The sequence below is a fragment of the Augochlora pura genome, chromosome 7, assembly GCF_028453695.1.
Source record: "Augochlora pura isolate Apur16 chromosome 7, APUR_v2.2.1, whole genome shotgun sequence".
Taxonomy (NCBI): domain Eukaryota; kingdom Metazoa; phylum Arthropoda; class Insecta; order Hymenoptera; family Halictidae; genus Augochlora; species Augochlora pura.
Window position 1 is genome coordinate 41,194,293 of NC_135778.1, and position 14,640 is coordinate 41,208,932.

General features: G+C 34.0%; 1 protein-coding gene across 3 annotated transcripts in view; it reads right to left on the minus strand.

Annotated features, from left to right (window-relative positions):
* LOC144473514 (unconventional myosin-Ie) overlaps positions 1-9,553 on the minus strand; it is a 28,971-nt gene extending 19,418 nt beyond the window's left edge. For all 3 annotated transcript variants that reach the window (XR_013494601.1, XR_013494600.1, XM_078187435.1), the window contains exons 1-9: positions 9,310-9,553; positions 3,261-3,386; positions 2,473-2,562; positions 2,286-2,380; positions 1,837-2,014; positions 1,485-1,647; positions 1,234-1,341; positions 932-1,060; positions 17-213 (exon numbers count right to left, since the gene is read on the minus strand). Coding sequence is in view for 1 of the 3 variants with exons in the window: in XM_078187435.1 (XP_078043561.1) it covers positions 17-213; positions 932-1,060; positions 1,234-1,341; positions 1,485-1,647; positions 1,837-2,014; positions 2,286-2,380; positions 2,473-2,562; positions 3,261-3,386; positions 9,310-9,312 (1,089 nt within the window). In the remaining 2 variants the exon portion in view is untranslated. The remainder of the gene's footprint in view (positions 1-16; positions 214-931; positions 1,061-1,233; positions 1,342-1,484; positions 1,648-1,836; positions 2,015-2,285; positions 2,381-2,472; positions 2,563-3,260; positions 3,387-9,309) is intronic.
* Positions 9,554-14,640: the final 5,087 nt, after the last annotated feature.

The window sequence follows — 14,640 nt, forward strand, 5'->3', positions numbered from 1 at the left end:
CGTGACTAATACGTACTTTAACTAAATAATCGAAAAGCCTTGCGTAAATATCTTTTGCCAACGCATCTCGAGTATAAAGAGCCTGTTCCACATTTAAAGTGACATCAACACTCTCAGCTTGACCTCCCCATTTAGATTCAAATTCGCGCGATGTCAATTTGTGAGCCAATTGTTCCGTCGAGATTTGGAACAGGAAAGCTGGGAACTCGAGCACTGCAACAAACAAACAATTTATTACATGATCCGCATTATCCTAATTTCTGAAATTACTTACACTACTTTACACAATTTAATTTCTGAGATAAAAATGTCGAAATGGGAGATATGTAACCGAATTCATTCATGAAGCGCGATTGCAAAGAAGAATTATGCAAGAACATACAAACGCGCTTCAACTTCGACTGTGCAGAACATTTTAGTTTCCAGTAGTCGACCTTCTTCGCAATTGTAGTGGAATCGAGTCTCGCTCCCACGGTTTCTCATCGGCTTACTCATGTCCCGAGAGAAGAATAGGAGGACGAGACGATTGAGAAAGAAATAGAACGAACGAAATATACACGTGTGCGAATGAAATGATTAGATTGCGATTTTTATGCAGTTTCAGCATTCACGAGGATGCAGAACCCTCCAGAATAAAGTTGCTAATGCCAGAAATGATAAACTATCGTCTTTTGTGCCGAGTTTATTTCATTTCATACTTCCCGAGTGAAAATTTATCCATCTTTTATATCTAGATATTGTATAATGCACGATTTCTCACTGACTGTGTTGTAATACAATTTATTCATTTGCAAAATGAAATTATCAGCACAAAGTTTGTTGGATTCAATTTTGAAGCGAGAATGAATGAAATTTTTGTCAACGCACAGATTAATTATAAATACAAATTTCCTGACAACTTTCTAGAATTTTTATAATTAGGGATACTTACACTGTTTATCGGCAACCTGTGAATAATTTTCTTTCTCCATGAATTGTAGATTTCCTAGATGAAGAATTCCAGCAACTATTGCGAAGATATCATTCACTTCCGAATCACTTAATCCCATCACGCTTAATCCTGAAAAGAGAAAATCGTGATTTTACTGAAGAATTTTATGCTGTCTATTAGAAGTACGTGTTTAATCTGCCTATTACGAATCAACGTTTAATCGGTCCAATAAAACAATTTACATTTAATCTTCGATAAGGTACAAGTACTTATTACAAAGTTCGACAGCTAAGCAGCAATACCTTTTAATGTTTCCTGAAAATCACGTGCATCCGACACACCCTCAACTCTGTGATTCCCTCCATAGCTGAGGTACTGATAGTAATTGAGATCCGTTAATCCCAATTCGGCTGTAAGACAAAATAAGAAATACCTTGTTAAATCGAGAAATGTTAAAAAGACTAGTTTATGAAAATATATAAAAGATCAAATAAAGTGATGAAGGGGCAGGTGTATCAAAATTATCTAAACATAATTACCAATTGATATTTACATTTCATTTGTTCGTCCGCGCCTGTAACCAATTGATAGAACACGTGGAAGCTCCTCTCGCCATAATTATGACAAACGACCCTTGATTTTTCTAATAAGAAATTCGAAATTTTTCCTCCGCTTGGTTGGCCGCCTCGACCAAACTGCATTTGCACGTATTTACCCTAGAAATTAAATGTACTTCAGATATTTTCATTATTTTCTTAACATTAAAATTACCAAGCCGTAAAACTTCTGCTAGAAACATTTTTATAATGTAAGTATTTTATAAAGAATTGTAAAAAAGAATGCTTTGACATCCATTTTGATTGGTTTGATGATTCTAGTAAAGTTCATACTAAAACACAACTTACGAATCTGCTACTATTATTGTTGCGCACTGTCTTCGCATTGCCAAATGCTTCTAACAATGGATTAGACTCCAGAATGATGTCCTTCACTCTTTGCACTCGCTCACCACCTCCGCTGACTCTTGCAATATAAGACATTATGTATTTAGCAGCTACTGTTTTTCCAGCACCGGATTCTCCACTGTAAGCAACACATATTCCTAAATATTTTAGTTATTATATTTCATTTCTTATATTCGACTATTCACTTATTTTGTTCCACTTTATTTTATACTTCGTAGCTTCTGTTATATAAACATTGATACGACAATTGCGTATCTTACTACATAGTAGCGATAAGCGCAACGGTTTTTATCTATTGTAATATGTAACGTAATTATCATTGTTTATTATTTTATATCATCAACATCAGAGAGATAAAATGAATATATGGTTAAAATAGATTGCAATACCTGATGATAACACACTGACTTTCGTTATCAATCAACATATTTCTGTACATCTCATCTGCCAATCCATAGACGTGAGGAGGATTCTCGTATGGAGCCTAAATAGAAACATATTTTTATTACAATTTAAATAAAATATATATATATATATAATTTGATCGCTATGAAACAGTAGATTAATTAAACTCACCGCGCCTTGGTAAATTTCGATCTCCCTCTCTCCGAAGTAAGGCATCTGCTTGAAAGGATTAATTGACACTAGCACAGGACCGATACATGTCTGTTGCTCATTAAGGAAATTAACTCTGCACATTTATCGTTTCTACACGTTTCAACATTAAACATACCGAGTCCTGAAAGCAACTAAACTGCGGATCTTTATGCAAAATCAAAATTTTCCAAGACGATTACATAAATCAGAAAATAAATAAAAATAAATCAAATAGTCTAACAATTGTTAGATTGTTTTCATGTTTCCTGAATTTTATATTTCTGCGTAATGTTTGTTAGCAAGTTGTATTTAATTAGTTTAACGTTACACCATTTTTCTTATAATATATGCTTGTATTAAAAAATCTATGCGATCATTTTCTATGAAATAGTTTCTATAAGTTCAACAACTTTAAACGACACATTATAGAATAATGAGAATTAAGAAACATTAATATTCGTTAATGACAGACGTAGCTCCTCCGAGCCTAATCGATACCATCTAATATCGTGATGTCTTACGAATGTTCTAGGCTCGAAGGAGAGAAACCTTTTAAGATAACGAATTCAGATCAGTGGTCTTGAAAATGACGTTACACTCACGGGCCTTATTTATTTATTCAGTTACTTTGTTCATGCGCAATTCTTGTGTGAAAATTCTTATTTATGTGCCACTGTATTTCAAGTATTCCATACAGTTTTAAATAGTACATTGAATTTCTAAAGTCGGGGTTGCTTCTGATTAGACGTAATAACGAAAAAGGATACGAATATGTAGTCGTCCATGTATCTTTTCCGCAGATTATCGATAATAGCTTCCTCCGATATTTTCGGAAGAAGAACCATGTCGTCCACGCCAGAAACTTTGACATTTTGACTCTGCCAATGATACACCTGAAACAAAAATTTATAACATGTCTATGTATGAAAGTAATTTTTTATCATGTCTTAAGAAAATACCTTAGCCTCCCTTTGTGTCATAAAATTTGAGATTCTATAATTATTTTATTTTCACGTACAATGTTCTTCGATTATAAGTGTGTAAAATGTTCCTCTTCAATTTAAATGCAGCTATACTGCGGATGCCATAAATGCGTGCAGCTCGTGCAGATTCATAGTCGAGTCAATCGAATTAAAAGACAACTATGTATACGTTCCTACGCACACGATTAGGTTCGGACAGGTTTTTTAAAACACCGAACTTTAAGTGCTTCAAATACCGTAATTGTAATATAATATCAACTCTTTATTTAATACAGATGACAATGAAGCGCAGAAAGTCACATAAATCCAATTATGATTTCTGTGTCGCTGATCTGCAATGCATTCTCCATTCGATACATTCAAGACTATCGACCGTATGCCGTGCTAGAATACGAATGTGCGCGGATACAAAAACGTGAATCTGTTTAGCTCTGTGACTGTAGATATTTAAAATTAATTTACTACATATCAAATATAAATATTATATTTTTCGAAATACACCGTGACATAACTGATTTTGAGAAATAAATTAAGATTAAAAGTTTGTGAAATAATAGAAATAATGATTTTATTAAAATGACGTTCCAGTGCTAAAAATCGACAACCTACACACGGTTCATGTCCATCGTAACTACGAAACCTGACTGATATAAAGAAACAGTCTTGTGACGAAATGTTAATTACCTTGCTGACAACGGTCAAACTTATGCAATAAGGATACAAATTATGTGAAATTCTCGCAACGGTATCACTTTGCCGACCGATTGTTGGCGTTGTGGCCTGCGATGTCAACACTATTGTCGCCGAAAGTCAAATCGGTGTTGATATCGTGAACACTGTCGCCGCATTATTAGTCGGAATACAACTGTGCGCGATTCTTAGTTTCCAACTATGATGACAATCTCCCGTAGCGACATTCAATGTCACGGCAATAAAGGCGGTAACATCAATTCTGTGGACCATCTATATGTATATACACGAATTCCTGAGAGTCATAACCGAACTGCAGATTTTATGCATTTATGGGAAAACTGAATCGGTGAAATACGAAACACCGTGTAGATATCGCTTTGAACATTTTTATTTGACTTCTGACTTATTCAAATAATTGAAACAATCAATATATCTTCATTCAATTTGCACTCCTTATGATTTACTTGTTATACAATAGTCTAGAGATAACGATCAAATAAACTAGGCATCGCATGCTTATTGACACTGGATAAAGACATTTATAAGGCAGTAAAATTTAATGGAGATGCTGCGATAATTAAATTAACGGATTAAAGGGTTTCTGAAGATAACGGATGATTTTTATAACGTTGACATTCTGAAGCATTTATCTTGTAAGAAATATAATTTTGTATCTCTAAATATGCGTGTGGAACGCATTCGGTATTAATTTGTCTACACATATTGCAAATAATGTCTGGTGCGTGTTATTTTTCAAAATATTGACATCCGCTACAAATTATTTTAAACATCAATATACTTGAATTCTTCACCAAAATAACTAAATTCTATCGAGACGTTGAGCATCGTTTGGTTTACTTTGTATTTAGAAAAATTTAGTGACAGAAAGAAAATGCATGAAACTTAAAAATAACACGGACACGAAAAATTGCGAAAAGTCAACTATACTTATCATCTACGTTAGAACTGTAACAGATAACAATATGCACACCGTGGCCAACATCGCAGTGTACACACAGGTGTATGTCGCGCTTTAGCATAGCGTTCTCGTTAACCAGCGACTCAAACTGCGTTTCCTACAATCCTGATATCAGCTAACGCGCAGACGACCCGGGTTCACTGCTTAACAATCATTATGATCTTAAATAGGATGATGTAAATGTATTTACGCCCACTCGCGTCGTCGTCGGAATGCTTAACAGGGACTAAAAAGCTCCGGTAACCATAATGCAGGATGTACATACATGTAATGCATCACGGTCAATAGCGGCAATCATTTCTCTCAAGGCGCCTTCCTTCGAGTTCGGTTTATCGAGCTCAAGGCAGCAAGAGAACGACGACACAACACAACGAAGACTCGATGCAAATTTGTTCTCAAGGTGTACAGACACTGTTACAGCTCAGGAAGACAATTTCTCTCTCTTCCTCTCTCTCTCTCTCTCTCTCTCTCTCTCTCTCTCTCTCTCTCTCTCTCTTTCTCTTTCTCTCTCGCTCTCTCTCTTCCTACAGAGAGAATTATAATTTGAATTATAAAAGTTTTTTAATATAAAATTTAATTGTCAGGTTTTTTATCTTTAATTAGGATTATAATAGATTAGAAATAGAAATTTATATCGTAAATTACTTTTACATTCGTTACTTTGAGAAACGCATCTTATTTCTTTCATTTAAATAAAGTAACAAAATGATAGAAACAATTATTTGTTGAAGTATGACTTTATCGACTTCCTTCTTGTTATCAAAGAACAAAAAAAGAAAGAAGGAAAGGGCGAGGTTTCTTGACATGGTGAACAAAGTATAACACCAGTTATGGAATCGTACTAGAAATATTTTTTCATCGTCCTTTCACTCGCACGTTACGTACACGTGAAATTTTCGCTGGAACAACCTGAAACTTCGTAGACTGTGAAAACTATGCCGTGAGCGGAGTAGAAAATCTTCTGAAACAGAGCTATATTGTTTCTTAACAGCTCAATGTTTTAACATCTAATAAAGACGTTTTTTTTGCACCGAACCGATGATTTGTGAATTGAATATTTGTCTTTCCTGTTTGATGGATGGGCATGCAAAGTCTTTTTCAATTAACTAGATTATTTCAACTAGGTCGTATTTAAGAATGATAGCAAGAAACAAATTAATACGAGGTAATTAACACGTCCAACACCTACAGTAGAAGCATTAACTCGTAAAAATTGATCGAAGCAGTTCATTAGAGTGGTGTTTATGTTGATCTGTACAATCCGGATCTCTCGTCGGCGATTTACAGAGCTAATTTTTGCAAATTTAATGCACCGCGTGTTTTTATTGAATAATTGCAATTACAAGCAGATTCCCCGTTACCGCTTGTACGCCATTAGACAGGAATTTATCTGCGCTAATTGTATCAGTTCAAATTAATTTAACCGCTGACCTGCTTCTTTCGATCGTGTTAATATTAGTTTTGAGTGCCTCAAGTATTTCTGTGTATGCTCTAATTGGAATTCTCATTAAGGCACAAGATAGTCGATACTATGTTAATCGGATAGCTGTGAACCAACTACCTTGACCGTGTATAATTTGGCTATAACAATTTACCTGCATGATACCTTCTGATTACTTTTAAATTATGTTAATATATTTTTAAATATGAACGATATTGATACACGTTACGAGGACATAATGTTTTGTAAAGTTAAAAGACCAAATAGTATCATCGATGAATGGCAGGTCATACTTCTTACCGTGCTGTCGACTATTTAGTTCGAAAAATATAAAATTTTCCAAAATAATGCTCTGTATAAGAAAAGAATGGGTTAAAATCTCGATTTTTAATTCAAACGAATGATACATTTTTTAGAAATTGAAGTTTCTATTTTTTCTAAGATTTATCAATAAAAAATATATCAACAGTGACCCTACGAAGTATGATTTTTCAGCCTTTTCTTTCGTTAAATTATGCAATGCTATTATCGTTGCTTTTGCCATTATTACGCGTCCGATCACTGAGAAAGCTTTGTTAAATAATAAGATTGGCTCCACTTTCCGATCATTTCGTGCTACACCGTGTTCAAACTGTCTATTACACGTTCCTTTGTTTCCCGCGAACGGGAAGTGATTCATTTTTCCTCGGTTCAATGACAAGACAAAATAAAGACGTTTATTACCATTTCAACACAAGTGCTTCTGCGAATTTCATTTTGCTGTAATAGTGACAATGGTTACAACTGACTGCGTATCATAATCTCCATGTTGAACACTGGTTACATTGTAATTGACAATAACAGAGTAATAAAAACGTTTGCGCGTATCTCTGAATTATATCACTTATGAATTAACGGTACAATGTCTGCGATATATGACTCGGGCAAAAATAATATCTTTCAGGTATTCTACAATAATCGGAAGGAAGATTTTTACCTATCATTTATATTAATTGGACTGTTATAGTACGCTATTATAATACAGATACTCAATGGTAACACAAAGTATGACTGTTAATTGGAGCGATGCTCTAAATATGATCGAACAATAAATAAAACATTATACGCATGTTATGCGCAACGAAATTCGTCATGAGATAATGATGACACCATTGCGGTAGCTACCTAATTTCCTTTTTGTGTTTCCTTAAATACAGAAAAGTGAGTTTATGCGAATTAATATACCAGGAATGGTTTTTGCGGGCATAATAGCTGTTTGTAGATGACTAACCCACATTAGTCAACAGAAGACACGCCTAAGTCACATTTCGATAACGGTATTTTATTTGCAGTCGATACGCTGACAATGGGAGAATATCAAAGAAAATGGGAGAATATGAAAGAAAATGGTCGATGCAGGTGTTAACTGTACTTTCACTTCCGAATCCAATTTCTTTGAAATCGAGCTCAAAATCGAAAGCGGACAATCGGAAACGATCCCATATTCTTAGTCCTACATTTTTCACGAGCTTCATCACTTATAAATATACACACGCTTCGCCAGGATTTTCCAATGAAACTACGTCATTAAATTCTTCGAACGCAAGCAAAAAGAAAATATTAATCAAACGCATTTGAAACGTGAGATTTCATCGTATAGATTAATATTAATTTTCGTTATCGAATGTATTTATTTATTTCTGCAGACTCGAATCAATAAATCGAAAGAAAACTATTTTCTTAAACCAATACGCTGAAATGCATACGCAAAATTGTCAACAGCTACTGAAATTTTATGGAACCTTCGTTTCTTTTTATTTGAAGGTCGTTAAACTGTCTCCTCGTTAACATAAATTTCAAGGTAAAGATTTCAGTAATACACTCTAACGTTTGCAACACGTGCATCGAACTTTTTATCATTATAAAAATTAATCTTGTTGGTTACTTCGGCTTTCTAAGAGAAAACACAATTAATCGAAGATATCAAAAAAGAAAGTCACTTTCTATGTTTTTGTAATATACTGATCGATTATATATTTCGTTGCATTTATTCATTGTCATTAGCTCTATTAAAATGATTGACCAGAATACTTAGAGATCATTGAAAGAAATTGTATTCTCCATTGAGAAAAAGTAATTCATAGCAAAACTATTGTTTGTAATTGTATGATTAAAGTTATTATGAGTATAATATATCAAGAGTTATAGAATAATGCTAAATTTGTTTCATATCAATATCTGATACTGCAAACCACGCTACATCTTATCATTTTAAGCTTATCGTACCCGATAAGTGAATGTCTACGTTAAAAATTATATTTTATCGTCAGTCAATGTCATATATTTGAGGACTTCAAATTGCCTTATCAATCATTCTCAGTTTGTCTCTTTTCATTGCGAATGTAAATACTGATACCTTTATTCCGACAACACTTTATTCGTACTGAGACTACGAATATTTATGCATTCGCTGTACCACTTATTCGAAACATAATTGCATTCCTGCGAATATAATTTCGTCAATATTTTTGTACCGTTTTCTTATTGTCTTAAATGTTATTGTGCGAATAAATGAAATGTTCTTAATCAATTGGAGCAGACGTATAACCTAGTATTTTCTCCTCACTATTTTGAAGTATCTTTACGGTTACCTGAAAATTCTCCTTGTTCGAAATATGACAAGAGATGCGTGAAAAACCCGCATTGTACTCGCAACCAATCAGATGTTTACCAACACTTACCATGTCGACGTAGCCGACCTGCGGAGCAGTGGTCGGTTATGTCCAAGGACTTCGTATCCAAATAAAAATAGGGCACAAAAACGGTCCACTCACGAAAAGGCAGTCGTTGATACGATTCGCATTCGATCACCTGAATCGGAGACCAGGCAGCACGGTAAACAACCGAGTTGGAACACCGAGTTGAACACCATTTGACGATCGGGGAACGGAAAAGGCGAGCTGAACCGTGCTACGGTCGGACGTGTACTGATCGATGAGTCAGTGCGCCGCGCCGGTCACAGACACTGTCGTCATGTCGCGGAACGTCATTCTGAAAACCGTACTCCTACCTTCGTAATTACTTTAGAATCTCGCTCGCGTAGATACGATGCGTACGCGTAGCGTTGCCCGACAAATTCTCTACCCTTCACTCGGCCACCGATAACTGCAACTATCTTCGTTCTTTTGGTGATATACAAACACAGATTAGCGGGAAAGTCGGTTGCTGATTCGAAAAGCTGATACAAGCAGTTTGATCGGTTACCGGAGCATAGTATCGCGAACGTGTGAAATGAAAAATTAAAAATAAATTTTTAGAAAATTAAAATTAGTCGGAGAATATTTATATTTTTCTGTCTGCCGAAAACTCAAAGAATAAGATAGTACACCACTGTTATAGAAGGTAAGAGAGAAATTATGGTATTTGCACAAACTAATCAGTAGATTGCAGATTGTATAGATTTGACAAAATTAATGATTGTAACATTATAACAAAAAAGGGTAGATGGAACATGAAAGAAGAGTGGAATGAGGTCGAAGGACTTTAGAAATGTTGATAAAATACTTGCTGAAATACAATGCTTGATGTAGTTGATAGATATATGTAATGCTATTTACAAATCATCTTAGAGTACGTGTAGTTATAATAGAGAATTATGTAGAGTGATAGTAGTAATAGTATTAGGAGTACAAGTCTAGTGTCTATCATTCTGAGTTAAAATAAGTGAGAAATACATGAAACGTATATTTTGTTGTTTGCTCGTAAATCTACGTGAAAACTTTTTTTACTAGATTGTACTAGAATACGGAGACACGAAACAGAGCATCACATCGTTAACCATCGCACGAGATTTATGATGATTTATTTGGAAAGATGGTACATTCACTTCGCAAGCTTTCCCTTCGTACCGTAATCGTTCAAAAAATACTTTTAATTATGTTCGTATTTTACGAACTGCTACTAAACATTTCTTACTAAATCAGCTAAAAAAATATTCACAATCAATTGTATATGAATCGTGCATCGTTTTTCATTCGAATCCATTTGCCTTTACCTACCATTTGTAATTGTGGCACTCCTAGAAAGTATGTATGTAGGTACATAATTCCAAGACTATGATTCAGAACATGATACGGTTAAATAGTCGATAGTCAATATTAAAATGAAATAGAGATTCGTTAAAAATGGACGTAGTCTAAAACATACTAAAGCTTTTAGTTTCCTGTGTTTTGGACATCGAAATAACTGTTGGAAACAGTTCATGCCGCTGTACAAAGGAAACAAAAGGATAAGACAAACGAACATGAACCAGTCAATACATAAAAGTGTCGGTAACATGAAAGGTAGACAACAGTGGCCAGTGTCATTGTTCCTAATTGCAGCTGCACCGATAACAGGTAGCACTTTCGTATGCCGTTGCTCTCGCTGTACAACGGTACATTCTAAAAATACTTTTCAGTTTATAGCACAGGTAACACCTGTTACGCCTATAACCGTTCGCTTAATATGTATATCTAATATTATTCGATCGTGTTCGATGAAGCAAAATTTTTCCCACTGTTACACGTAACTAGGCAAATTCTCTCTAAAATTTCACGAATTGAATACATAGCACGATCTAAAAATCTAATGTTACGTTTAAAACTATTATAAAAGTCGTAAAACGATTAAAAAAAACATATCTTACCCATATCTTATCTTTTACTTCAATCTAAGTAAACTTTACCAGCCAAAAAATATTTCTCGAGAATCCAGTCGTAAACACAATCCGTTCTTTTTATCAGACATTTATCTTTCATTGATTCTTTTCGTTTTTTTCTTTTTCATTAATTTTTTTCATTTTGTTTATTTTGAACCCTTATCTATTTCGTGAAAGCAAAAACTAGTTTGTCCCGATGAACACATAGAGTGGGTAGGATATGACATGAGAAAAATGAACTTGGACCTTTGCCTCAAAATGGGACCATCAATAAGCTCTGTTATAAAAATGCCATTGTATCTGTACCAAATTGTATTTGTGATGATACTTGCTCTGAATCACTCTCGTGTTTATGTGAAAACCGATAGTGATTCACCGTGATTCACTAATGTATTGCTAAAACTAATCGTTATCGAGAATACTGATTAGATTACTGCGCTTATTAACAGCCCTGTTTAGATTGGAGGGTATCAGCAGACGCATAAACAATGTAGATTGAACGTGTTAATCTCTCGATGCAAATGAGGGTTTGTGTAGTGAATGTTTCTAAATGCCGCTTGGAATTGAACACATCTTAGATAATTATTACGAGTCATTCTCTAATACTACCACTAATAGCACTTGTAATGACAATTAAACACTAGATCTTTATGCAAACCGCCATGAACAACAACACCTGAGTCGAATAACACGTTGTATTTTTAACAACGTGTTCTACATATACTCTAGTAGCATTTGCTGTTGTGCGTGATCGATACTACAAATTATTTACAGTTCAACGGTGTGCCTTCCAAATCGAAGATTCATTTACATGTACAATGAGTGTGAATGTCCTGTCGCTGTTAAATAATGAAAGCGTAACGATGGATAGCATTGAAAAATCGAGATTTATGTTGTCCCACGAATTCAGTTGTGCGACGAATATGTACTCGCCTTCAAGTTCACTCTGCAGTTTTATCGTTTCATGTGTGTTTGAAATGAACTGTTAGGAGGAATTCTTTTACAATTTTATCAATTCTTTGATACTCGCTTGACAAAAATTATGAAAATGATTAACAGTAGATAGAAGTCTTGATTTCTTGATAGAAATTTACCAGGACGATGTACAGTAATCGTTGTTTCTTAGAGTTTCTAAAGTGACGCGCAAGCTTGGTATACTTCCGTGTTTGTTTTTGCAATACATATCCAGTGGGCCACCATTTTTGTTGAATTAATTTAAATTATTTGAAGTTTCTTTAAAAATCGAAATTTCGCGCCGCACGCCTCTGATGGCCAACCGAATGGATGTGCGAAAAGAGTCCTCAAGCACGGTAGAGTGAGACAAGCAACATCGTTCGTCGGTGTAACTTGCTCCAGATATAGTTGTGCTGATTTCATACTCTCTTGCTCGGTCGCTATTTTCCCTTTTTTTCTTTGACTGTGAGGGCAGCACTGTCTCATCAGTAAATTGCCAACCAATGACAGTAAAGAAAATTTCTGTATCAACTGTCGCTAACGGATTGAGCAGCGGCCTAGAGGTGCGCAGAAGTAACACCCATTATTGTATTTATACGAGTTTAGGGGTTCTACCTTACCTACGCAGATTTATATTTTCGACTAACTTCGTGTGTATCGTCGGTCGACTTCAGAGAGTCGAGACCCCCTTGTAATTTTTAGGCACGTTCTCGAATTGTAGAAGTAATTCAAAATAATTAGAGGACAATAATCAGCAATGAAATCGTTTTATACATTATTTCAGAAGTTACGTACTATTAAAATACTCCAGCACCCCGTGATAGTCGCTAGTTAACTCGAAAATGTTTTGGATATTTTTGCAAAACCCCTAAAATGATTTCTATTGCTATTTAAATAAAAGATGCGTCGAAATCTTTAGCTACAGAGCAATTAGAAATGTTAGGACAAATTTGTCATTTTATAGATTTCACTTTTTTAACGCAGCCGAAGAAGACATTCGCTTTTTCAACGCAGATCAAAGATATAAAACCTTCTCAATAAAAATCAAAGGTCAACATTCAAACTTTAAGATATTCGTTTCGGATAATGTAATTAGATATGGTTGAATCAATTGACAGGATGTATATGATTAAATCAATTTAAACGCGTTATCTGCAATAAACTTCCAATAACCTGTGATAGATTAATGATATTAAAATCAAAATCGATCTTGAAAGTGTCACAGACACGAAAGATAAACTATCTGTTAAATAACTTTATTATTTTTAAATTATATAACATCTAAATCCTTTCCAGAAAAGAAACAACATCTTTTATTTTTATTCAAACAGCTACCGGTACAAGTGTTCTATACTATAATTTCTAAACCTTTTTTTTATTGTTTTAATATAAAGAAATAATAATGAAATTTAATTTTCATCACTTTCAGTAATATTTATAACATTAGCAACAATTGTGTACATTTCTTCCTATTTCCATACGAATCTTACAATATATATTTTTTTCAGTTACGTTACTTTATTATCCGTTAAATAATTTTGATTTCCTTAAACTCTTGTTAAATGTGTAGTGTAACAAAACCATAGACATCGATGACGAGACATACAACATATATCATTTAGAGAAAAACGTTGAACATAAAACTAACCGTAAAACTCAAACATTTCTTATTACACTTAATTATCTGCACCCGATACTCGAAGGCGTCGTTAAAAGATTATTTAACAATTTAAAGAACTATAATGGTGCAACATATTGGACATACAGTGAATCAGTACCTTTTAAAACTGTAGAACTATTTTAAAACTGGACTAAGTGACTTGAATATTTATTAAATGTTAGGGGAACTAGTTTACTGTACAATGATTAAAATACCTTTTTATATTTTGGTATTACTTAAAATAACAAAAAAAAAAAATAAGAAAAACGTTTATAACCGGAATTAGAGGTACTAGCACAATTTTACTTTCCAATGCATGTATTGCAAGTAAAAACCTGAAATCTTTATAGTTTCAAAAACTACAATGCTATTTAACGACAGAAGAATTTAGCTTTAATATTTCTCGTTAATAGATAATGAGAAATCTTACCGATCATCAGTGATATATAATATTCCGTAATTAGTTTTTGGATGTTCCAAGATATACGACTTCCTTCGTTTCAGATTAAAAATTGTTGAGATCGCAATCTTTTGGTTCATTAAAAGATATGGCAAGATTTCTAAATTCTAATTACATTCTGTTTTGTTTTATCTACTAGCCCAATGTAGGGGAAACCCGGATACGTAGATAACATTGCGGTCTACTATGAAATTTTCAATAGGTTTTTAAATTTTTCGTGTGTATTACTCGTATATTAATGAAAATAAAAAACAATCTTGATACTCGCATACTTTCTGAAATTTTTGTAGTGCATTGAC